We start from the raw sequence: 25,797 nt of genomic DNA, 5'->3' as shown, positions 1-25,797 counted from the left end.
TCCTTATGGAATCTAGGGTATGCTGTAGGGTGGCCCTCCTTCCCTTATTGTGGGAGTGAGGAGGACAAGGGCTGTGTCTTGAGGATCACTCCTTTGCCACCAGCATGCTGAATCCTGCCTAACAGGCACCCCATAAACACATGGCATAGGGAGAACCCACTTTTGGGGTCTGACAGTTCTGGGTGCAAATTACAGATTACAGTAACTCCCTCAAAGAGCTGGTGAGAGGATTCTAGGGGGGCTTCTGTGAAGCAGAGGCACATGGCAGGGACTCCTCCTTCCTGGGGACTCTGTGCCAGCCTTGTACTGCACAGAGCTGGCACCAGAGGCTGGCGGCTGTGGGGCGAAGAACATTCAACCCCAGGTGACCCTCAGCTCTTACCTTGGCCTGTTTCCCACCTCCTTCCTGCTACTTTTTTGCCTTGTTCCTGGGGTGTGCTCGCCTGCAGCAAAACGGGCATGCGCACAGGGGCACACAAGGTGGGGGGGGTCATCTGGAACCCAGTGCTGACCCCAGGCCAAGCCTCAGCCCTGCCCCTTACGAGCTGAGTGACAAGGAACTGGTTTCTCAGCCTTTCTGTGTCTCGTTTCCTTACTCGTGAAGTCAGCATAAGAACAGAACCATGGCAGAGGGCTGCTGGAGGATGGGCTGAGATGACGACTGGAAAAGCTCGGGCCAGCTATAGTTATGAGCAAGTGCTTCATCCACGGTAGTTGCAATTATTCTTATCACGGAGAATTATTATTACAGGAGGGTGGGGAAGAAAATATTTCAAGGAAGGCAGTGGGATATGGTGCAGGACCCTTGCTCCCCCAGGGCTGTGTCCTGGCTCTGTCCCTCACAGGGGGTGGCAGGATGGAGGGGGTAGAAAGGGGGACTCCAGGGTTTTAGCCTGAACACCACCTGACTACGTGATCTAGGACAAGCCATTTAACTTGGCGCTGAACCTCAATTTCCCACCTATAAAATGGGGCTGGTGATAATATTCACCTCACAGCCTGTTGTGTGGATGAAACAGTCGATATATACAAGCGCCTTGCTTAGTAAGTGTTCTCTCTGATCATTGTTTCTGTAGAAAGAGCTTCAAAGTTGCTAATTCCTACTGGCCAACTGGACTGAACCATGTCTACAACCTGGTGTAGAGACAGATCAACTTTATTTGATGGAAAATCAGTCCCAGGATGATGAGGCTGAGAAATTCCAGTGCTGCTTGCTATCGGCGTGGTGCCCATGATGCGCCGGAAAGGTAGGGGGGAGGATATTTCTCCACAGCAGCCTTGGAACCTCCATCTGCACCCTCCTGGGGGCCCACGTGTCCTCTGACTGCCCTTCAAGGTGCTCTTTGATTTCTCCTCTGCAGTATTCACCTGCCACATCTGTCATCAACAGAGGCCCAGGAATGTGGCCTGTTGGGTAAGCTGGGCCAAAGGTGAGGCAGACCCAGAAAGCACAGGACAAGGAGAGATGGAAATCCCTGACAACCTCCAGGATGGGGACCAGCCCTAGATCCCGCAGACTAGAGCTCTGGGGTGAGCATCACTGTTTGTGCCAGATCAGAGACTGCCTGCTGTGTGACTGTGGGTAATCTCTTAACCTCTCTGTGTGTCACCATCCTTACTGCTATTTTTACTCCCCTCTTTGCTATTTGCTAATTAAGAGAGTATTGGGATGGTGGTGATGGTTACACACAACATTGTGAATATAATAAAAACCACTGAAGTGTACACTTTAAAATAGTTAAAATGGTGAATTTTATGTTATATCCGTTTTATCCTAATAAGAAAATACATAAATGAGTGTAATGTTACAGAGAGAAAGAGAATTGGGAATTTAAAAGCAAATGTTTGTAGTAGAGTGCTGACCCGTGTGAAGAAGGGAACTTTGGAAGTCAGGTCATGTCACCTGCTTGCTCTTTGTCAAAAAGTAAACTGTTCCTCTCTGACCCATAGCAGGGACCAAAATTCTTGTGTGGCCGCCATTTTGCTCCATAGCTCAAAGCATGTTCTTGTATCACATTTACTCACTTTATCTTGGCCACTGTTTCTTTTTTTCTTTTTTTGAATTTTATTTTATTTTTATACAGCAGGTTCTTATTAGTTATCTATTTTATACATATTAGTGTATATATGTCAATCCCAATCTCCCAATTCGTCCCACCACCACCGCCCCCCACCCCGCTCTCCCCCCTTGGTGTCCATTATGTGAAAAGTCAGGCCCAGGGAGGAGAGGTGACTTTTCTGAGGTCACACGGCAGCTCAGTATCAGAGCTGTCACTAGAACCCAGGACCTCTCAGGCTAAATTGCAGCCACATTGTCAAAGCCTTTTACTCAGGTTGGACAGTCACTGCTGACCCAAACCCTGCCATGAGCCAAGAACATCATGCTTGGTAGATGCTGGATTAGAGGTGAGATAGCAGCCTTGAAGCTCAGGCTAGTAACCTGAGCAGAATGCAAAGGAACCGGAAAAGGAAACAAATGGTTACGGAGCCCTAACTCTGGGCCAGCTACTCTGGGGGCCCTTGACTGGCGCCACTCATGATTCATTCAGCTTATGCTTCTCCAGTGCCCACACTGTGCTGGTCAGTAGGTGTTGGGGATATTGCGTGATGGGGACAGCACGGTCCCTTACTCCCAAGGGCTTGTGATTTAGTAGGGAGACAGTCAGGAGATCTGGGTTCCTGCCTGGCTCTGCCACAGATTCACCTGAGACTCCAGATGCCTTGGTTTCCATATCTGTCCAGAGAGGGAGGAATCAAAGAAGACAGTGGACACACAGGCAGCTGGCTGGTTATAAGCATGACATACTTCAGGGGGTCATGTAAAGGGAGGCCCTTTGCAGAGGTAAGCTGACAACAAGATAATGAGTACATAGGGACACTCTCCAGGGACTGCATTTGCGAGCGGTCCTCTTCATCAGGGTGGGAACATCTAAGAGAGTAAGCCAGGGCACCATCCTCAAATGAAGGGCAAGACACGTCCTGGGATTCCACTGCCCATGCATCCAAAGCCCAACTGTCATATGTCTGATTGATTAAATAACTGAATAACTGCATTTTCTGAAGTAAAACCAACCAGGTGTTCTGAGGCCAAGCAGATGGGGTTCTAGAGGAGTCCATGAATGCCAAGTAGTAGTACCCATCTCACAGGATTGGTGGAGGAGTTAAAGGAGTTAATACATGTATTTGCTGCAGGTATAGTCAGAATATGTGGAAGCAGTTACAGGGAATAGGGTTAGAGTGAGGCAAACTCCTAGTCATCCCTCAAAACCCTGCCCTGGTGTCCTCTCCCCTGTGAACCTTCCCTGAGCAATGCAGTTTCAGCTTCTTCAGGATGCCACCCCTCCAACACTGCATGTGCCACTTGATACAATAATTATCCATTCTTTTCTCTAAGCTTTGTACTTCCTGAACCAGGACTCTGCATCTCTCCTCAAGCAGTATTAGTTTCCCTGAACTGAACTGGCTAAAGCCTAAATGAAGAATGGCTTTGATATATTGCAACTCATCGCAGTCTACTCCTATTTTTCATTCATTCATTCACTCAAGAGAGATCTTTGAGCTCTTCTTCATGTCTCTATTTGGTTTTTTCTATCTTAGGCAAATTCAATTTATTATAATTCTGCATTTAATTTGGAAAATGAGGGAAGGAAATGAATGGATTGTGACAGCGATGTGTTAGGATGATGAGATCAAGGGTGGGTTTTTTCCCTCCATTTTTGACTCTTACCTAACATAGTTGTGTTTTACTTTTATAATGGAACAATTCATCCCATATAGGAATACTGTATTCGAGGTACTATAATAAATGGAATTATAAGAAAGGCTAAAGAAGTCAAAATGCAATTTCTGTTATAAGAAAGGATTTTTTTCCCCTGTAGAAAATAACTCTACCTGCCATGCTCCCCTAGTTTACTCAGAGCTGAAGCGTGAGACATTAGTGACACCAACATCTGAGAGGTCTCTCTGTGCCAAGGGCTTTCCTTCCCTTCCACAAACCTCAAGCTGAATGATTCAGGGACCTGTTGGGAACACTACATGACCCAGCATCACTGGCCTTCTGTAACCTGGGCATTTTCCAGTGTGTTCCATATTATCAGTATTTCTCAGCTTCATGGACTTCTGCCGTGAACTGGAAAATTGAGAGTCTGGACAGAAATTAACCAGAGCACTCCCTACTGAGGAAAAAAAAACAAAAAAAATCCCCCAGAGTCTGAAAGTGAGAAAACATGGTTTAGCTAAATAAAACCTGGCTCCACGGTGACTCCTTGATTGGACCCACCACCCTGCTGGTGAGCCGCTGCCTTGGACCCTGGACCAGGAAGAGGTGCATTTACTGAGGATGCACCACACGGAGTGATGTAACAGCAGCATGAAGTCACTCATAGGCCAGGATTCCCAGTCATAAATTAGCTAACTGTACACCCAGCTGGGGACACTCCCTTCGAAAACAAAAAAAAAAGAGACTTCTATGCAAAAACGGCTCCCTGGATGCCATGGGCTGGGTATAAATACTTCTTAGCTGCGGTATAATCATAACTTTGCAGTGAGTTGAAGACTGAGGCTCTCTGGCCCCAGGGAATTCAGCATTGCTGGTTTAAAGCCTCTCAGCCACCCTTGGTGAGGGAACTGGGCAGTTACAGACGGTTCTGAAGTTCTCAAGGTGGAGGTCCCCCCAAGTTTGCTTGTCAGTACCCTGCAGAGGCAGCACAGCCAGCTGCAAGGTGAGTTGTCTTCATTTCTGGGGAAGCTGCTGTTTTGAGAGGGTTTTGCTTCTTCCTGTTTGGGAAGGCTCAGAAAACTGGGGGACTTTTCTGCCTACAGAGATAAATTGGTAGAAAATCTAAGAAACGCCAACATGAGGTTTGGCCATTTGAACAGGGCATCTTGTTCAGATTTTTTTTTTCTGCAAAATTTGCTGTAGTTGCTACGTTTCAAGGCAAAACTTTTTGGAGAGTGGGGAGTAATCTACTGAGAATTCTTTTTTATATCGATGATCCGGTCCTTATAACATGTACCTTATAACATGTACCTTTTCCCTCCCAAATAAATTTTGTTAAGATAACTGTCATTAAGCCCCTTTTATGGAAGAAGAAATGCAGCTTTTAAATAACTTGACCCAGGTCATGTAACTAGTAAAGCTAGGATTTGAACCCAGATTTGGGAGGTCCTAAGATTCTTACATGGGCCACATCATTACCACACTGCCCCCCAACACAAAGCCTTTTTCCATGGAGGAGGCATGCTGGGGACAAGCCCAGACCAGTCCTGGGCCTGCACTTATGTCTTCTTTTTTGGTCTTTTTTTTTTTTTTTTAAAGGAGATGATCTCAAATATTGAGAATTAAGCACATTTTTCCCCATAAATAATTATGCCTCCCCCATAATAAAAAAGGAGCAGATGACAGCATTGACAACAACTGCAAAATCTGAAAAGATTTAAGGCAGCTATGACTTGAATGCTTTCCCCAGTGACAGGTGCTAGTTAGATCCTGCAGGGACCGGCAGAGGTGCCCATATTTCAATGACCAGCAGACTCCTCCCCACCTTGCCTCGGGTCAGCAATGAAGTTTGCCCAGTCAGGTCCCATTCAGAAGGCTCACAGGGTTTGTACTTTGTCCTCATGAAGCTACGTGGTTTTCCTTTAGGGAGTTATGTGGCTCTGTAGAATTAAAGTCCATAGGATCCCCACATGCCACACCGAAATAGGAGCAGAGGTTTCAAAGCCCTGATGAAGTGGCTGTTCAAGACTTACATTAGCCTCTGTACTGATTCTTCAGCAAACTAACCACATTGAGAAGGCCCAGTTCTGTAAACTCTTCCTCAACCTCCCACCTCGGTCTCCTCCTCTTTCCTCAGTCCACGGAGAAGAACCTCTGAGTTTAAATCCAGAGAAGTGACGTGCTTTGCAAAACCGCAGAGATGGCCTGTCCCTGGCGGTTTCTGTTCAAGGCCAAAGCCTATAAGTTTGATTTGACTGAGGAAATGGATATCAACAACAATGTAGACAAAGCCCGTCAGCCTCCCTCCAGGTAAGCTTTGCCCTGCCGCCACTTCCTGCTGGTCTCCTCTGGGTTTCCATTCCCCGCTCTGCCAACTCAGAATTCCTCTCTGCTCCTGGCTTCTCACCAGAGGTCTGTTCTCGCCAGATGCTTCTTGGATGTCCCTATTGGAATTGGATGCAGCCACTGTTTATGGGGCACCTCATTGCACCTGACACTATGTGAAGAAGGAAGGGCCATGGCACAGTCCTGTGGGGAGAATACAGGAAGGGGATATGGAATACCTGACTTGAGAATGGAAGGCAGTAGAGCCCAGTGGTTAGGACCAAGGTGGCATCCTGGCCAACGTCCCTTTTTTTTTTTTTAATATTTTTTTTTTTGATGTGGACGATTTTTTTAAAAAAGTCTTTATTGAATTTGCTTATTGCTTCTGTTTTACGTTTTGGTTTTTTGGCCGTGAGGCATGTGGGATCTTAACTCCCCGACCAGAGATCAAACCTGCACATTGGATCATCAGGGGAGTCCCTCAGCGTCCCTTCTGATTCACCAGTGCACATGCCTCACTGGTGGTTAGATATTCTGAACATCAACCTGGTGAAGGGTGCCAGGAATTTAGATAAACTGTACCCAAACCCTGTGCTGGGCCTCACTCATTGGCTCTGAGCTATCTCTCGCTGGCTCTGTGACCTAGGGCAGGGGAACCTCTCTGAGCCTCAGAGGTTCTCATCTGCAGTCTGGGGAACCAATGTAACCCATCTTGTAGCATTTTGAGGATGAAATGAGAGTGGGCACGTAGAGCAATTAGCAGTGTGCCCATGCAGAGCAGGTGCTCAATAAATGCAAGGTTTATTGTAACCAAACACTCACTTTGGGCCAGGGCCATCTAGGGCACTTCACAGGTTTTGCTGCTCAACTGACCTTCACTGGGGCTCTGTGAAGTACAAGTTATTGTCTCATTTTACAGTTAAGGAAACAGAAGCTTTAAGTAAGAGTGGTGTGACTTCCCCCAAAGTTACCTGACTGGTAATTACAGAGTTAGAATTTCTTCCACCCCCTTGCACTTTGTAGGAGAAGCAAGCCTGCGGTAGAACCGAGAGAATTACCTGGCCAGCCTGCCAATCAGTGGACAGGCTTCCAGAGCTAGGAGAGCTCATGGCCTTGGTCTCGAGGTTGAGGCTTACTCCAGTGGAAAGACAAGTCCACCTGTGATAACACCACAAGAAGAATCAAACCAAAGCCCCAGGCCACACAGGGCCACCACACAGCCTCCCAGCCCCACGGCCCCAGAGGAGCCTTTCCCCTGGACTACAGTGGGCAGGGTGCCCCTTGCAGGCGGGCAGCCGGGCAACCCAGAAAAGCAGCGCACGTAAGCGCATGGGCTTGGGGATAAGCAGGAGGCTTTACTACTTAATAGCCCTGGGAGTCGGCGCCCCATAAATGGTACTTGTTGCAGTCATCAGTGTTGTTATTGCTATTGGCAGTAGGACGAGGTTGAGCAACGTCAACATCAAACAGAGCGGCCTCTAGGAGCTTCACAGGAGTGAGCGGCTCCGTGTGGACTTGGAAGGGTGGGTAGAATGTGGGGAGGTGAAGAGAAGTAGCGAAGACGTTCCAGGAAGGGGGCAGGGTGGGCAAAGTCTCAGAGACAGAAGCAAGCATGACTGTGCTGGGGCCTGGGGTGGGACTTGGGGGCTGGGATAGGAGAGGCCAGGCCAGAGCCCGGGGGATTGAATGCAGAGCAGGGGATTTGGATTTTCTCTGCTTGGCCACGGGGAGCCATTGTAGATTCTTTAGCAAGCTTGTCAAGGTATAGCGTGTGGGTTGAACGAGAGGAGAGAACGTTTGAAACCAGGCGGTCTGGGCTGTGGTGGCCAAGGTGGCCAAGAGACCAACAGATGAGAACGCGGGGTTGGATGGCCTCTAGATGCCCTCCCGGCACTGCAGACTCAAATGCTGCAGACTGACAGCAGTTTCATCGTTCCTCCTGGGGTCTCTGGAGGGCCTGAACCCCAGGAATCTGCTTTGACTCTTCTTGGTCATCCCTTCCTTCTCTTCGCCTCATGACTGCAGCCCCGGCCGACTGGCCTCCCCCAACTGCGGCCCCCACACTGGTTCTGACCTCTCTCACCCCAACTTGACTTCTAGCAGGTCATGCTCCTGCTCTAGAGTCTGCAGTGGCTCCCCATTGCCCGTCACCACACTGAGGCTTGACTGCAGGGTTCTGCACGATCACCCTTCCCAGACAGAAGGTCCGTCCCACCTGCCCAGCCCAGCCTTCCTCTGTTTCCCAGTGCCTGTACACGGCCCATTCCTCCTTTGATTCATCCAGACCCAATCCATCCCCTATCTTTCAAGACCATCCTGAATCCCCCTCCTCCCCTAACCCTTACAGGGTGGCCTACAGCCTTCAGCTTTGAATTCCAGACCCTTTACTAGCACTGTCTTGTGCTTTGGGACCATTCAGGACATCTGAGCTGTAGGTTGACCTGAGGCAAACCAGCTGACTTACCCCAAATTTTTAAGCTGGGCTGGGCTGGCAGAAGTGCTCAAATCAGATATGAGAGGTGACTGAGAGAAAATATCACACGTCAATTTATTTAACAGTCGTCCCAGCAATCAGTGAGGAAGGAACTTTTGTTATCCACCTACTGTAGCAATGAGGATGCCGAAGGCTAGAAAGTTTAAGTAATTTTTGAGATCTCACAGTTAGCAAATGACAGAGCCAGGAGTCAAACCCGGGCAGCCTGACTGATGACCACTACACTGGCTGCCCTGCTTTTAGTCCTAGGCATGTTCCAGCCCATTAACAATGATTTGCTGAGGGCCACTCCTCTGGCACTGTGCTGGGGGTCATGGGGCTGTCGGTGAAGCCCTTCTATCTATCAATTAAGTAAATAATAAATTGATCCACTTATTCATTGCATAAACAGCAGCTATAAAGAACAGGTAATGTTTATAAAGTTCTTATTACTGTGTCAGTAATGAGGCAGGAACTGTGATTAGCCTTATTTTACAAGGTTGAGTGACTTTCGAGGTCAACATCTGAAAGTGGTAGAGCTGAGGTTTGAACCAAGTCTAAACTCATAAACTCTACACTCTATGGACTCTCTCTGAGGGCCTGCTGTGTGCTGGGCTGAGAAAGGTTCAGAGAAAAGAGATCCAGGTCCCCCTGTCAGGGAGGGAATGGGGAAACGATACCTTCCTCACTGGTTTGGGGAGGAATACACAAAAATTGGGAGTGAGGTTGGGGTGGTACAGAGAGGTAGACAAGAGTTTACAGGAGAATTTGGGGGCACTGGGATCTATTCTGGGGATGCTGCAGGGGGCCTGGCCTGGCTGTAGTGTGTGTAGGGGGGGAGCAGGGGTGGGGAGAGGGCTTTAGAGAGGAGGTAGGCCCAGCTGGACTGCACCCACAGTGGGATGGGGTGGGGGGGGGAGGATGTTACTGGAAGAGGAAGCAGCAGCACAAAGGGGATTTTATCCTGAAAGCAGTGGGAGCCAATTAATATATTTTGATCTTGAAAAGTAATTTTAAAATCCATTCAGGTATAATAAGACCAAGAACTTTATATGGGAGTAATGGTTCCATATTTTGTGTAAACAAATGATTAGGAAGTGAACGTGGGGCATGTGTCTGTGTTTTACAGACAAAGGGAAATGTTGGGAACAGCTAGGTGAAGGTAAATGGAATTTGGGACAAAGTCAAGCTGGCTTGCAGTTGGCTCAGAATAAATATGTACCCTCTTTCATTCCACGTTAATTTGGGTTTAGGATTAAATATGCTGGAGTATGTGCAGGAGGGCTCCTTGTGCTCTGGGGTCAGGGCTGCTGCCCTGTCCCCGTCTGGACCCTAGGAGTTACCCTGATCCCAGTGTGAGAAGCAGCGTACAGATGGAGCAAGGTCAGTGGCCCTGTGCCTTCCAAGTAATATGTCTCAGGAGCCTGAAGGGACCTGAGGGGGCTCCTGGTCCAACTGCCCAGCCACCCCGTCTCCCACTGAAAGTCACCCCCCAGCTGCGACCTTTCTTGGGCCTTCTTTCCTGGAATTGCACTGAACATGCAGGAAAGAAATAGCACTTCCTAGGGCATCCCTGTCAGGTGAGAGAGCTTGGGCTGTGGCCCTGGGGCTGCTGTGTGGTCTCAAGCAAGATCCTTGACTTCTCTGGACCTCTGTCTGGCTTCCTTCTCGGTCAAGTGGGGATAACAATATCGAAGTGCCTTCTTGACTGGATTTAGTAAGGGATAGATGAAATGACAGGAGAGCTTGCTTCGTAAACTATAAAGCACTGTACAGGAGGAGTTATTATTATGAACATTACTGTTTTTTCATGGGGAATGACAAACCCAAGGCCGGCCATACCTGCCCCGGGGTCTCAGCCCAGAGAAAGTCCAGTGGCATCCAGAAGACAGACTTCCCTGCGGACGCCAGCTGGAGCGGAGGCGCGGGACGCGGCGGCCGCCTGCGGAGCTGACACTCTGGCCGGGGTCCAGCCTCGGGGTGAAGCCGAGTTGGGCCGCTTCTCCGGCTCGCTCCGCCCCGGGGAGGGGGCTGCTTGGTCCGGCGGCGATAAAGGGGCCGCGCGGCAGGGCGCAGGGCGCCCTCCGAGCTGCGCCCACGCCGGGGCCATGCGCGAGGGGCTGGGCGCGGCGTGCGAGGCTGCCCGGCCCCGACTCTGCCGGCTCCTTCGCAGGATCCTCCGGCCGCAGCGAGCCTGCGGCCCCCGCCGAGCCAGGTACTGCGCCGGGCCGGGATCCGCCCTGGGAGGGAGGCGGGCGGCACCGCGCGGGGCCCCGGCTCGAACCCCGGCGCGCACTGCCCCTCTCTGAGCCTCGGGTTTCCGGGGAAAATATGAGGATTGGAATGTTCGCTCTGTAGGATTCCGATGAGGATTTACTTAAAGGGTTTTCCTGGTTTAGAACGCTTAAGGGGTTGCAACTCAGTAGCCACAAAGACCCAGAGAAGCCCCACATGCGCCCCTCAGAGGCGTCTGTACGGGCTGGAGTAGGAACTGTGGAAGTTTCAGCACTTGGGAGCTTTCTGGATTTTTCAGCCCTGGGGCTGCTACACCCTTTAGGATAGATAGGGTTAAGAGAGCAAAGAGGTTCTTGATTTACAGATAAGATCCATTTTCCAGAGCGCCTCCTTGCCCCCGACCCGTGGTGTATGGAGAGGTGGGAGCATGTAGCGGAGTGCGAACAGCAGGGGAATCAGTCCCCAAACGAGCCACGGACTGCAGCTCTGACCTCAGCGTCCTCTCCCTCAAGCGCTTGTGGACAGTGCTGGGTCTCAGCAAGAGCCACGCTCCAGCTCTCCTTTTGATGGCAGGTCCTTAAGCGTCCCTGTTGCAGTGGAGGGCCAAGCAGGACCAAGCACAACTGTGGGTTTAGCCAAATTGCACGTGTCTGGATGGATGATGTAATAATTTGGCAATGCAATAATTTGGCCAGAACCTTAATATGCTCACCGGGCTTCTGGGCACCCTATCTTCCAGCAGCTAACCCAAAGAAATCACTAGGGGAGAGAGGACTGTGTGCATAGCTTTGCGTTCATTTTTTCAAATTGAAAAAAATTTCCCAATTATGAAAGGAATTCATGGTCACTGAAAAAAAGTTGGAAAATGCAGACAAAGATAAAGAAAATTCAAATCATCTGTGATCTTATCAATTAATGCTAGTCACTGTTGATATATGCTAGCATTTCCCCCAGGTGTTTTTCTATGCTTTTGTACACACACACACACACGCACGCACGCACGCACGCACGCACGCACGGAGCCGGCATCAGACCATGTATACGGTTTGAGGCATTATTTATAATAGTGGAGAAACTGGACACAATCTAAATATCCAGCCCTAAGCGGTGGGGTCAGGCTCACTATGGCCCATCTGTAGAGTGAATTTTTAGGTAGCTTTTTAATATCTGGGAGCAATAGTTACGCTAAGTGAACAAAGACATTGTTTCTCAATCTAAAAGTTACTGTGGACTGGTAAGCTTCTCAAATTCTCCAGTTCTATGGCCAGAAGTAAATGAGAGGAAACATGAATAAGAATGGTGGGGCTTGGGGGTGAAGGGTGATGGTAAAAGATTGAGAAAGGCAGTAAAGCATTGCCTCCCTGAGGACCCCAGCCTCAAAGCATCTTCCCCCTTAGGCAGCCCCATGATGACTGCTCAGCCATGGCTTACCTGTTCTGAATGTCCAGATGACCCTATATTGGCTTTTTTCTGGTGGGGCACACCAGACCAGAGGGGTGATGACGGCCAGTCACATGGAGGGTGCTTTACAGGGCCGCTGAATCACCTGATTCAGATAGAAGTTGCTTTCTGATACATAGTTACTTTCTCTTAAAGAGACACTATCTCTTTATAGTTATAAATCATATAATGCAACTATATAACGTATATAGTTAATTATATAATACGAATATAAATGGTCATTACTTTTTCCAATGACAAAAGCAACACACGCTTATTTGTTATTTTCCGACATCACAGGTGTGTGTAAGGTGGAAAATGAGCGACCTTTGTAGGACTCTCTAACCGCCTTTCCCTTTGGATGTGTACGCGCCCCAGAAAATACTGCAAAGAACATGGGACCCAAGAAGCTTTCTTACTGAGATGCCCCAGGAGGAGGCATGTGTGGGGTGTGACTCTTGGATGGATGCTCACGTGTCTTCTGTTCTCTGTAGCATTTACTGGGAGAGCGAACCTGAAATCCCAAACCAGAACCAATGGTTTCTGAATGACTTCAGACTATTAGGGCTTCTTCTTCAAAGGATAGGCTGGGTTCTTTTAAATCTGTTGTCGTCAAGCAAATAGACCCATATATTTTTAAAAAGCATTCTTCTCTTCCAGAAATACTGAGATATTTAGGCATGACGTGAGGTCTCAGACTTGCTTTAAAATGAGAGTGGGGGCTGGGAGAGTAACGTTGAAATAAAAGTGACCGTGGGTTGATAATTGTTCGATTGGGTTGAATCTGGGTGAAAGGCTCATGGGGGTTTATTACACTCTTGTCTCTAATTGTGTATGTTTAACATTTTCCATAATAAAAATTTAGAATAAATAGACAAACCAAGATAAATCAAGTGCTTTAAATAAAAAAGTGTTAAGTCCCAAAGAGGGAGAGGCTGGTGGACAGTACTGCTGGCCTGGGAGGACAGGGTTGAAGGAGCCATTCTCTGCCAGCTTAGCCCTATACCATGTTTGTACTCGGCTTTGGAAGGGGGCATCTTCGCAGAGTTTCTGTGGGTCACCCTTTGGGCTGTTCACTTTGGTTCAGCTCCCCTCCTGACTTTTTGGCTTTGTAGGGGGCAGGCAAGGGAAGAAAAGGAGGAGGGAGGGTGGTGATGGTGCAGAGACTGGATGGGCCAGCTGCCTCCCTCACCACGTTGACTGGAAACGCTGACGTTCACTCCCACCCTCTAGACCTCACCCCCCCCCCCACCCAATGAGCGGCTGGCAGAGGGAACTCTGAGATCCGTCTCTGCCTTCAGATACCCCATCTCATGATAGCTGTTTCCTTTTGCAGTCCAGTGACACAGGATGACCCCAAATGTCACAACCTCGGCAAGCACCGGAATGAGTCTCCCCAGCCCCTCACGGGGACAGCAAAGGTCAGTGAGTCACTCGGGTGTGGGAAGCCCCTTCCCTGCTCGCCCAGGTACAGCAGCCTGGTGGAAGCTGAGGTCTGGGGCAGTGAGTAGAGACCTGGGGACACAGGTGGGGACGAGGAAGAGCTTTGGGAGAGCGGGATGAACCATGGTGACCAGGAGTGGTGGCCCCCAAGGTGCGCAGGCACCGCGGTGACTTGCCTGTGTGAGTTGGCAGGCCTGGGAGAGGGCAGACCACTCATGGAGCCAGAGTAAGATGCTCAGAAATAATCCCGAACTCAGCATCTGAGCCTCCAGCCCCAGCCCCAGCCCCAGCCCCAGCCCCAGCCCCAGCCCCAGCCCCAGCCCCAGCCCCTAGCCCACTGGTTCCACCTTCCCTAAGTGCTTTGGCCCTCAGTGTTCCAGAGAGGTGGGCAGAGAACTGGCTTTCATATTCTTAAATGCCTTCATGGAAGGCAGTGATACATTTTCCCTGTCCTGATTTCTGTTCTCAGGAACAGTGGCTGTGACAGTAATCTCTGTCACTTCTAACCTTAGTCCCTCCTGTTGCAGTTCCCCCGAGGGAGCATTTGGCAGGCTCTTGGATGAGGAGAGAAGCCTGGCCAGTGGCCCGGCACCTGGAGCTCTTAGCAGTCGCTGGCCCAGGTGGCCAGGCTGCCGGAAAGGGAGGAGGGATGTGGACCGACACTGGGACCTGTGTGCCCACCCACAGCTCCTCAGCCACCCAGAGCCCAAGCAGGGCCTAGGGCCTGGGAAAGACCCATGAAGTCCTGGGGTTGGAGGCGTTTGGAAATCCCTATTGTTTTGCTCCCTCTTAGCAGTCTCCAGAATCCCTGGTCAAGCCGGCTGCACCCCCATCAGCCTGCCCACGGCACCTGAGGATCAAAAACTGGGGCAGCGGGATGACTTTCCAAGACACACTTCACCACAAGGCCAAAGGGGTGAGAAGTCTGGGGCTTCTGGGAGAACCACTTTTGTCCCAAGTCAGCGAAGCCATCAAGGCCCTTAATGGATCAAACAGATGTCCCCTTGGGCAAACCAGACACGCATCAGCTTGGGCAAAGGGTACTGGGAACAGAGATGCTTGTTTCTCACAAATTACAGTGGGAAGTATATGATGCTAACTCCCTGTTAACTCCCCGATGGATGACGGATAATCCAGAAGGTGAGATAAGCAATTACAGGAACAAATGAATTCTTTCTCAGAGAGACAGATTTCAGCATTGTATTAGGGAGAATTTTCTACCAGAACTGTCCAAAGCTGAACTGAACTATCCAGTCCAGTCCCGTAGTGAGCTCCCTATCACTAGAAGGATTCAAGTGCTATTTGATAGGGAGGTGGGAAAGGGGTTCAAGCCTCCAGTGAGTAGTTGGACTACTTATTATCTTCTAAGTTTCTTATTCTAACTTTAGAATGTATTCTGTGATTGTTAAGTGGGAAAGAATTGAAAATGTCAAGGCCATGAAAGCCGGGTCATTTCCCACACCTTCCAGAAATGACCACTGTTAACCTTTGGGTGTATTTTCTTTCAGCATTTTTTCTGTGCCATCCCCTGGCTTTGGGATTTGCACCTTCTCAATTCATTTTGGCTGAAAAGCAATAGTTTGTCCCCAGGAGTCATATCAGCCTCTTTAAATGAGAAGGTAGTTGAGATCTTCCCAGGGATCGAGCTGTTGACTTTGGGTGTGGGGCTGGCTCAGGGGCAGGGCCAGAGACTGAGCCCAGGGTGGTGGGAGCAGCCCCAGCCCATAGCCACTGGGGTTCAGCCAGTAGAGGAGAGGAGATATGAGTCGGGGGAAAGCCTGGTAGACCCCAAGGAGGAGGTGCCACAGAGGTGGAGAGGGGTGGCAGGGAACTGGAGCAGCCAGAGTGGAAGGAGGTGGCCAGGACAGCTGGCTCTGGAGGAGGATGGCCATCAACGCCTGTGCTGAGGGGCCAGGCAGCCAGCCTCACCGTCACCTCTCTGTTTCCAGGATCTCGCTTGCAAGTCCAGGTCTTGCCTGGGAGCCATCATGAACCCCAAAAGTTTGACCATAGGACCCAGGGACAAGCCTACCCTCCCAGACGAGCTTCTACCTCAAGCTATTGAATTTGTCAACCAGTATTATGGCTCCTTCAAAGAGTAAGTCTCGCTTCCTGCAACATCGCTGCCTCCCCCTCCCCTGAGCTCTCCTGTCTCCTGCCCTTTCCCTCGGACCCCAGACCCCTTTCCTTCCCAGGTTTGCAATGGACCGAGGGCTAAAACGTAGTTTTTCAGGGGAAAGACCCTGGACACGTTCTCAAAACCATAAGACAAAGAGGCGTGGCAGTAATGGTTGAAAGTGTGGGTCGGGTATCTAAACGTTTGAGTTTGAATCCTTCTCCACCAGTAACTGGTCCTGTATCCTTGGGAAATCTGTTTACCCTCTGTGTGCCTCAACTTCCTCACAGGTCAAAGCAGGGTCGTGATAAAACCTGGCTCATAAGATTGTTGCGAGGATTAAATAAGTTTGGAACGGCGTCCTGGCACAAAGTAATGAGCTGATATACAAAACCTTTTACTATGAAATGTTTGAGATAGAAAGGACCTCAGAGACCACCTAGCCAAGCCCTCCACCTGCAAGTGTGAGCCGGGAAGCCCAGCGACAGCTAGAGTTCAGTCCCAGCTAGAATTTAGGCCACCTGACTTGGAGAGAGCTCTTTGCACTGCACTCTGTGGGGATCTCTATTGCTGAGTTTCATAAAATATATGGCTATTAATTTAGGTCCTTTTATATCTTTAAAATAAAAATGCACAAAGGGATTGTAAGGCAGAATGGCCAAGGGAATGGATTTACTGTTTTATGGGCTGGGAGGGGAGTGTGGCTTTTATGGTGCCGCCCCATGTGGCACTTTACTGCACGAAGTGAGCCACAGAAGTAACCTGGGACACCCCCTCCCCATGGCAGAAAGAGTGGCTCCTGGTGATGCCACATCCCCTCTGCTCTGACCTGCAGTGTCTGAGCTGGAAGGGGCCTTGAGTCTATGAAAGAGACCCTTAACTTCTGGGGCTGTGATCCTCTACCCTGGCTGCACAGTGGTCGCCATTAAGGACTTTGCAAAATACTGGTGCCAGAGTCCCCTGGGCTGGGGGCACCAGCTTCTCGGGAAGTGTGGAGGGAGCGGATACCCATGTTCTTTAAAAGCTCCCAAGGCAATTCTAATGTACAGCGGGACCGAGAACCCTGTCAGGGGTTTGCTGCTCTGTGTGCTGTATAAATAGAACCTCTGCAGAAGTGCTTTGTCACTAGGAGGTCCAAGGTCCTTAAGCTTTCAACTTGGTTGTTGACTTATGAGGTTTTCAGGGTCAAGGAATTTTCTTGATGGGCTTCACTGGACCACTGTATTGAAGCTGACATTTACTGAGCGCTAGGTATGTTCTGGGCTCTGCCTTATGTAAGGCTCACCATGACTCTATGGGACTGGTACCATTATTATCCTCCCCACACTGTACAGATAAGGAAACCAAAGCCTGTGGAGGAGATGTAACTTGCTCAAAGTCACACGTTCTGAAGTTCCAGAGCTGGGATTTGAGCCCAAGCAGTTTGGGCCAGAGCCCCTGCTTTAAACCTCAATGTTCTAGCATCCAGCTCTTTGACTTTGAAGGTTCTGACTCCATGCTGGACCTGGGGGTTCCTGCTGCTGTATGGAAGGGAGTTGGGTGGGTGTTATAGCCCCAGGAAGCTACAGGGCTGCTCTGGCTGGCTGTTGAAAACCCATTTACTTTTCACAGAGGGAAAAAGTTCCACTCTTCACAATCACAGATCCGTGGCTTGGATCCCCCAAGAGGTCCTGGGGGTGTGAGTGACAGGTGGCAGCCCATCCCTACAATTACACTAGCAGCCAAAGGCATGGACAGCTGGGCCGGTTCAGTCTTTCGTGAGTGAAGGATTGTATAGTTAGAAATTGTAACTTGCCGAATGTTCTGTCCAAAGTCAGTGCACCGATGCCAAAAGCCACTCCCTCTTTTCCGAACTAATAGGCATCATAGCATTTTAGTGCCTCAGAAATGTGACTATTTGAAACCAGTGGTAAAATGTAAAACGCTAAAGGAATTGGGTGAGAACATAAAGTAATCTTTTCTTACATAGTCCCACGTTAACACCAAGTATGTTGGAAGCATCTGCGTTCTGGTGGTCGCTACTGTTTTCACGCTCAGATGCAGAGCAGGGAATGTTGCTAGAAGCTTTGTTTGGGGAAGGAGGGCTGCCGGTGGGGCAGCCTCAACCTCACCCAGCAGGCCTGTATGCCAGGAGTGTCCTTGAAGATAAATAGCACCGAGTGTTTTGTCTTTGAGCTTTTTTCTTTAATCAGGGAAGAGTTGTCAAGACACTCTTCATCAACAGAAAGGCCATTTTGTCTTGAGTTGTCCAATCTCCTTAATCAGGAGTTCATTCCTTAAATAGTTTTGTTTGTTGCAACTTGAAATGTCTTTGGTGCCCATTGGAAATCTCAAGGTTGCTGTGTGTGTGTGTGTGTGTGTGTGTGTGTGTGTGTGTGTGTGTGTGTCTCAAAACCTTCCTGGCTATGGGATATTTTTGAAGCTGGGAGGGGAGGGGAGAAGCCAGTTTGGAAATCTCACAAGGGACAGCTGGCTGAGCGGCGCGGGGGTTGAGAAAGCTCGCTGTAGACAGCCTGTGACGCTGGACCACACTGTGGAGGGCTCCTCCTTGAGCGGCCCTGGGGCCCTGCAGGCTGAGTCCTGAGGGCAGGTCCCCGTCTGGGCCTGACCAGGGAAGCGTGGGCAGTCCCTGCATATCTCTGGGCTTGCAATCCCTCCCACCCAGTGTGGAAGGTAGAAGGTTAAGAGCCTGGGCTTGGCATCAGGACAACCTGAGTCTGAGTCCTGAGTTTCCTCTTTACCACACTTCTGTTCCTGGGCCAGTACTTAACCTTCCAGATACACCGACTATAAAAAGGACACAAAAATGCCTCCCTCACAGTCTCAGTGGGACCCTGACTGTGGGTGGCTTCGCCCAGTACCTGGCTCACAATGAGTACTCAGTACACAGGATCTGCTGTGGGAGGGACTGATTCATCTCTTAACCAAGGGAAGGTGGACGGGTGCTCCCCTGGCTGAGAGGCAGGACGGGGCTGCGGCTTGCTGGATGCCGCTCCGGCTCTCGCAAGTGTCTGAGAAGCGCTGCACTCCGTGCTGAGATGAATATGCTTTGAGAAAACACTCCTAGAAACGACAAGGGTGCTGGTGGGATCAGGACCAGCTGTGTAACGTGCAGGACCCAGTGTGGAAATAAAAACGTGGCTTCCTGTTCACAGATGATTAAGAATTCAAGACAGCAGAGCATTAAACCCAGCATGGAGCCCTTCTGAGCTCAAGGCCCTGGTCACATGCCCATGAAGCTGGCTCTGGAGGGGACGGTCTCCCTGAGAGACATCTTGCCCTCCTGGTGTCCTAGTTCAGTTCCTGCTTCTGTGGATTGAATCGGTCTCCATTTAAGGTCATCTCATTGTTGATCTTCCTGATGCCTTCCTGTCCCCCAGGGCAAAAATAGAGGAACATCTGGCCAGGGTGGAAGCGGTAACAAAGGAGATAGAAACAACAGGAACCTACCAGCTGACGGGAGATGAGCTCATCTTCGCCACCAAGCAGGCCTGGCGCAACGCCCCCCGCTGCATCGGGAGGATCCAGTGGTCCAACCTGCAGGTGGACTCCCTTAGCAGGAGAGGAAGCTGGGAGCCCGGCGGGCCCTGAGCAGTGGCTCCCAGCAGCCCGCCGAGCTGTGTCCGGGGCTCCCTGCGTTCTCTCTCCCCGGCCCTGAGCTTGAGATGGGGGCTCACGGCCACCCACCCCCACCGCCCCAGAGTCTAGAATCCGATCTCAGCACCAGGATTTCTAGCCGATCTTTCTCTCTTGCGTTAAATTTCAGAGACTAAACGCCAACGTGAAACCAAACGACCTTGCTATTATAACAGCTGAGGCCCTGGTTGTTTACCTCGACTGAATTCTTGGCTTTTAGAAAACATTTCCTTTATCCTAGCCTCCTAAGCTGTCTTTACGTTTTATTGCTGGATAATAGTGAAAGTACTTGGACAGATAAAGAGATAAGAAATGCCAATGCAACCAGCTCTGGCTGTAATAAAATGTTCTGGAGGCCATGTGTAACATATATAAAGCAACTAGGCTGTGGGAATCCTGACTCATGGTGCTTGAGAATCAGGTTTTCTTGGGGGTTGGGTTTTGATACGGTCTTCCAATTGAGGGCTCCTGGGCTCCCCTAGGAGAGCAGAGGAAGGATGAAGGGGCAGAGAGGAGGATGCGCTCCTCAGCGAGGCGTTCGGGTCGTGGGGTTTGGGGCCACTCCCTCAGTCCCCCTGGCTTAGCTTTTAAGATCAGCTCCAAGGCCTCTGTCCTCATGGTCCTTGACGGGCATGGTCTGGGTGGGCTGCGTGCACGCAGGTCTTCGATGCGCGGAGCTGTTCCACGGCCCGGGAGATGTTCGAGCACATCTGCAGACACCTGCGTTATGCCACCAACAACGGCAACATCAGGTGGGTGTGCTTTTCCCGAGGCTACGAGGCTATGCTGGGGCCCGCCCTGTCCCCAAGTCTTAGCCAAGAGATGCAGATGAGTTTAGGGGAGGCATCTGGGCTCCAGGAGAGACTAGGGAGAAAGAAAGGAGAAAGACTCGGCTTCTTCAGGGAGCCCTCGCAGTGAGCCGGCCTCCGTGAGCTTAGTGCCTCGTCAGTGGCCCATTTCCTTTGTTTCTTTCTGACTTGTAGCCATTTGGAGGTGATGGGGGGGATCCTTAAGAAGCAACTTCTCCACTCTTTGAGGTTAAGGCTCCCCACTTTAGAGGAGATGAGAAGTTGTTTTTGCAGCCAATGTGGTGATTTTCTTAGAGGTGGGGGAGTGGCTGCCCATCAGAACCACTCCTGCCTTACCTTCCCCTTCCCCTAGCCAAGGAGGTCAAGGTCAACTCATCTGGTCCTTCATTCATTTTTCCTTTCAGCAAACACTCAGTGCCCACCTGATGAGGACCTAGCACAGGGCTAGGCATGGGGGTGGGAAGTGACTAGGACCCTAAGACGAGGCTCCAGCCCACTATGAACCTATACCTTGCACTAGACAAGCGTCCAACTAACTCAATGGCAAAGAGAACTATGGTGCAGCTAGGGAAAGGGTTGGGCAGCTAACCGCGCCCGAGGGGTGGGGAGGGTTCCCTGGAGGACGTGGTCCCTGGGCTGGTCTGGAAGGTAGGAGCTGCAAGAAGAAGAAGGAAGGAGAGGGTATGTCAGGAAGTGGACGGGTTATACAGAGGCCAGCGAGAGCTTGGCATGTCTCAGAGCTGCAGGGGTTTGGTTCAGTTAGCTCAGGTGCAGAGGGCTGGGGAGTGGGAAGATAGGAGGGGGCAGGGGACCTGTTGGGGATGTCTGGAAGCGCACACCGAAGCTGGGTGGTAAACAGCACTGTCCTCACCTTGGGGAAGGTCGGCCATCACCGTGTTCCCCCAGCGGAGCGACGGGAAACATGACTTCCGGGTCTGGAACGCCCAGCTCATCCGGTATGCCGGCTACCAGATGCCTGATGGCACCATCAGAGGGGACCCTGCCAGCGTGGAGCTCACCCAGGTACTAGATCCGGCTCTGGTGGGTGACAGTGGAGCCCAGAGGGGTCAAGGGACTTGGATCTCCAGACTCACTTGGCCTGTCTTGTTTTCAGCTGTGCATCGACCTGGGCTGGAAGCCCAAGTACGGCCGCTTCGATGTGATGCCTCTGGTCCTGCAGGCTGATGGCCGTGACCCTGAGCTCTTCGAAATCCCTCCCGACCTTGTGTTTGAGGTGCCCATGGAACATCCCAAGTAAGCAGGCTGTGGGTGCCGGGGGTGTGAGTTCACATGCATGCCCCCTCTTTTCCTAAGTGAGACCTCAGACCTCAGGACCCTCCCTGCACCTCCCCCCAAACCCAGCCAGCAGCAGGTGATACCCAGAAGGGCCAACTTTCAAGGCCTGCCTTGTCGCCCTTGTACAGCAACTCTGCACTTGCGTGTCGGGCCTCAGACTCATAATGAGATGCTGATGGTGACAGGAAAGCAATGGCTTAGACAGACCAGGCTCTAGCAGCTTGGGAAGATGTGACCTCAGGAAAGGAATCCTTGAAAGGCTCTGAGATTCTCACACTGTGCAGCCCAAGCCTCTTTGACCTTCCTGCCAACTCTCTTAGCCATCCCTCTCCTGACTGATGACAGTACTTCAAGAGCTCATCTGGTTCAGCCCCTCCTCCAGGCAGCTCTAATAATTACAAAACTACCTGCATACATTGACACTCACTGTGTAGCAGGCATTAGGCTGGGCTCTTCTTTTTGTCCCTTGAATATACTGAACTTACTTCTACCTCAGGGCCTTTGCACTTGCTCTTCCCTCTGCCTGACATGCCCTTTCTCCAGAATTTTGCAGACTTCATTTCTTCTTGTCAATGAGGTATTTCCTGAATGTTACCCGTTCTGAGAAGCCTCTTCTGAACACCTAATCTAGAGTAGGCACCCTCACCCTTCATCTGACACATCACCTTGTCTTTATTTTCCTATTTATTTATTTGTTTACTTACTTATAGTCTGTAAGGTACTTGAGAATTAGGGATCTTGTCTTTCTTGTTCGGCAATATATCCCAACACGTAGCAGGGTGCCTGGCTCATAGTAAGTGCTCAGTTATAAATATTTCTGGAATGAATGAATATACAAATAAAGGATACTATTATTTTCACAATAATCCCATGAGTTTGATGCTCTTATCTCTATTTTGTTGGTGGGGATGCTAGGGCTCAGAGAGGCTAAATAATATCCCAAGATTACACAGCTAGTAATCAGTAAGGCAGAACTTGAACCCAGGCTTTCTGACACTGGAATCCTTACGTGCTGTGTTATGTTGGGTTCTCAGCATTTAGCACAGGGCCTGTCAAATACTTGATGCTTAATATGTTTGCGTGAATGAACTTGGAATGAATGTATAATTAGCAAATGACATGTGGTATGTCAATTCACCTCTCCAGGTGGAATGAACTTAAGAGATCAGCACTTGGAAAGGAGTTTTCTTGGTGCACTCTTTCTTTGAAGGTTTTTTTTGGGGGGGATGAGTGTGGGCCAAAGTGAAGGCCCCACTGCCACCAGCTCTGCCTCCCTACCAGGTATGAGTGGTTCCGGGAGCTGGAGCTGAAGTGGTATGCCCTGCCGGCTGTAGCCAACATGCTGCTCGAGGTGGGTGGCCTTGAGTTCCCAGGGTGCCCCTTCAACGGCTGGTATATGGGCACGGAGATCGGAGTCCGGGACTTCTGTGACGTCCAGCGCTACAACATCCTGGAGGTAACGAAGACCGTCCAGCTGGGCCGGCTGGAGGTGCGGGCCTGCAGCTGGGATCCAAGAGACTGACTCACCCCCATTTCTCTGCCTTTGCAGGAAGTGGGCAGGAGGATGGGCCTGGAAACACACAAGGTGGCTTCACTCTGGAAAGACCGGGCTGTCATTGAGATCAATGTCGCTGTGCTCCACAGTTTCCAGGTATGTCTGGTGTTTGCGGGTCTGAAGGCTTTCTGGTTAGAAGGTCATCTGGTCCAGCTGCCCATGTCATGCTTGATTTTCCCCTTACGGCATTGCTCATTTATCCACGCATCAAACAATGTTGAACACCCTGTTTTTGCCAGGCACAGTGCTAGGTGCTGGGGATAGAGAGACCAGCCCTCTCAAGTCTGCTAGTGTAAACCTGAACGCTTCTAGCAACAGGCAACTCCTTACCTCCCAAGGCTGGTCAATCCCTGCGCTTGAGCACTGAATCCTGTCCTCTCTCAATTTTCAAGGACTTTACTCCTGAAAATCCTCCATGCCCTCTGCCCCGTAACATTGATACCTCCTTATCCACTGGATCATTCCCATCAATGATCAGTAAGCTGTAATGATTCCCATCTCAAAGAGATAAATGGCTAGCTAACCAAATACTCCCCGTACCCAGCTACTACCTTGTTTCTCTGCTTCCCTTTAACGGCAAAACCATTGAAAGACCTCATTGCACGTCCTCATCCCCCAGCCGCCCCAGTCAGGCTTTTATCCTCCACAGCTCTGCCAGTGGGATTCAGGCTGTTGTTCAAACTCACCAAGATGCTTCCCCCCTAAGGGCCTTTGCACTTGCTTTTTCCTCTGCCTAGAACACTCTTGCCACAAATCATCCCGTGACCGGCTCCTTCCCTTCATCCAGGTCTCAACTGTCACCTCTTCAGAGTAGCCCTCCCTGACGACACAATAAACAAAGGCATCCTCACCCACCTCCTTCCTGTCTTTCTTATTCCTTTAACCTTTTCTTTCTTTTCCTTCATAATCCTGATTAGCTCCTGACATTATGGAGTCTATCTGCTTCTTTCTTTGTTTCCCCCATTAGCATGTAAGCTCCATGGGGCAGGGACCTTGTCTCTCTTGTTCACTGCTCTACCCCTGGAGCCTAGAAGAGTGTCTGGCACGTGGCAGATGCTAAAAAAATATATGTATTGGATGAATGAATGAGAGGCCACGCCCAGCTGAGCAGTTGTTGCTGTTGCTTCCCTATCTGAGCAATGACAGCCACCAGACACAGCAGGTTGGCTCCTGTGTGGGACTGAGCCCTCCGGTCCATCTGCTGCTCTCCTGTAAACACTCCCCTTCCTTTGAGGAAGGAGCCATGGACGTGTGAAGCTATTACTTTAGAAGCTGGGACCATGTCCACAAAGTTGGCAGATGCCCTGGAGGCCAGACCGCAGGGCAGAGGGTCATTCATTCATTCAGCAAAGTTTTATTGTGCATTTTCCATGTGTCAGGCCCTAGGCCAGGCCAGGAGTGTGAGCGGTGAATAAAATAGACAGAAACCCTGGCCTTGTGGAATGTAGTGGGAGCTGACATTAAACACCCAGTAAATACATATTATCACACACTGTTCCCCAGAGCTTGTCACGCTGTAGGCATGTCAAGCTTGTGCCTGATTTTGGGGAGTGGGGGGGAACGGGGCAGCTCCGAGACAGGACAGGAAGAGCCTCCTGGGGCTGACCCAGCTCGGGAAGGCCCCACTGGCTGTGGATCACACATCCTGACTCCTGCAGGCTCCCAGCATCAGCTCTGATATTGGCAGGATGCGGATATGTCCCAGGAAACTGCTGACCCTCAACTGTCTCCTGACCATTGCTGACCACGTCCCTCCACTGCTTGAGAGTCTCCAGGACTTCCTCATGACCCTCCTTCAGGGTCAGCTTCAAAAGACTTGGCCTCATTTCCTCATCTGTAAAATGGAGATAATAATGGTACCTCCCTCGCTAGGTTACTGTAAGGATGAAATGAAAATGAATGCAAAATATTTAGCGGCATTGCCTGACCCATAGTGATCACTCAAAAAAACATTAGTTTTGTTGTTATTATTATTTATTACTGTTACAACTATTCTCACAGCTCTCATCATTCATCAGCTCCTGCGCCTAAAACCGGTCTGGCACCCAGTAGTGGCGGTGTGCGTATGTATAGAATTTTAGAAGGCATAGCTGATCCTACTGGAGCCCACTGGCTCCTCTCCTGCCTCCCGGCCTTGACTCATGCAGTGTCCTGCTCCGGGACTGCCCGTCTGCTGCCTAACTGGTACCCATCTCTCAAAACTCACTTCCTCTTAGAAACTGTCTCTAAAATCCCGCATCTCTCCTCTGGGGCCCTGTGTGAGCTAAGCCCTCCCTTGGCCCTCCGTCAGCACCTGCACTCACCTCCATCATAGCTTCTATCAGACCATGTGAAATGACTGACGTCCTTCTGCCTCCCGCAGTTAGAGTATGATCCAATGCAGAGAAGAGGTCACGTCTTTCACCTCAGTATGCAATACCTGGTAGATAGAAATAATAATAGCGGCTAACGTTCATTGAGCACGTTTTATGCTTTACTTGTATTATTTTATTGCATTCTTTCAACAACGTCATGATGTAGGAACTATTACCATCCCCATTTTACAGATGAGGAAACTGAGGTTAAGGAACTAATAGCTCAAAGTAACATGGCTAATAAGAGGCCAAGGTTTGAACCACTCCATGAAACCAATGTCTCTTGACTACATGAGTTGCTCCAGATGATGTGGCTGCCCTTGTTGGATCATTCCAGGAAGGCTCAGACCCCTTGGCTTCTAATTTTAGGATGTGGGACATTGTGGTGATTTGTCTT

General features: G+C 50.2%; 1 protein-coding gene across 3 annotated transcripts in view; it reads left to right on the top strand.

The window, feature by feature from the left end:
• Positions 1–4,534: 4,534 nt before the first annotated feature.
• Positions 4,535–25,797, top strand: part of NOS2 (nitric oxide synthase 2) — a 37,545-nt gene continuing 16,282 nt past the window's right edge. Inside the window, exons 1-11 of one of the 3 annotated variants that reach the window (XM_065896588.1) lie at positions 4,535–4,721; positions 5,856–6,028; positions 13,528–13,612; positions 14,428–14,550; positions 15,584–15,732; positions 19,131–19,293; positions 20,047–20,138; positions 21,077–21,218; positions 21,310–21,449; positions 22,773–22,947; positions 23,041–23,142. In XM_065896588.1, coding sequence (XP_065752660.1) covers positions 5,919–6,028; positions 13,528–13,612; positions 14,428–14,550; positions 15,584–15,732; positions 19,131–19,293; positions 20,047–20,138; positions 21,077–21,218; positions 21,310–21,449; positions 22,773–22,947; positions 23,041–23,142 — 1,281 coding nt within the window. In that variant the 5' untranslated portion in view covers positions 4,535–4,721; positions 5,856–5,918. Of the gene's footprint in view, positions 4,722–5,855; positions 6,029–12,946; positions 13,024–13,511; positions 13,613–14,427; positions 14,551–15,583; positions 15,733–19,130; positions 19,294–20,046; positions 20,139–21,076; positions 21,219–21,309; positions 21,450–22,772; positions 22,948–23,040; positions 23,143–25,797 lie in introns of those variants that run through there. The other 2 variants (XM_065896587.1, XM_065896590.1) reach the window with 2 other exon arrangements.

The sequence above is a fragment of the Phocoena phocoena genome, chromosome 19 (genome assembly GCF_963924675.1).
Source record: "Phocoena phocoena chromosome 19, mPhoPho1.1, whole genome shotgun sequence".
Taxonomy (NCBI): Eukaryota; Metazoa; Chordata; class Mammalia; order Artiodactyla; family Phocoenidae; genus Phocoena; species Phocoena phocoena.
Note: the sequence above shows the minus strand (reverse complement) of the source record. Positions and strands in the feature narration are given on the sequence as shown.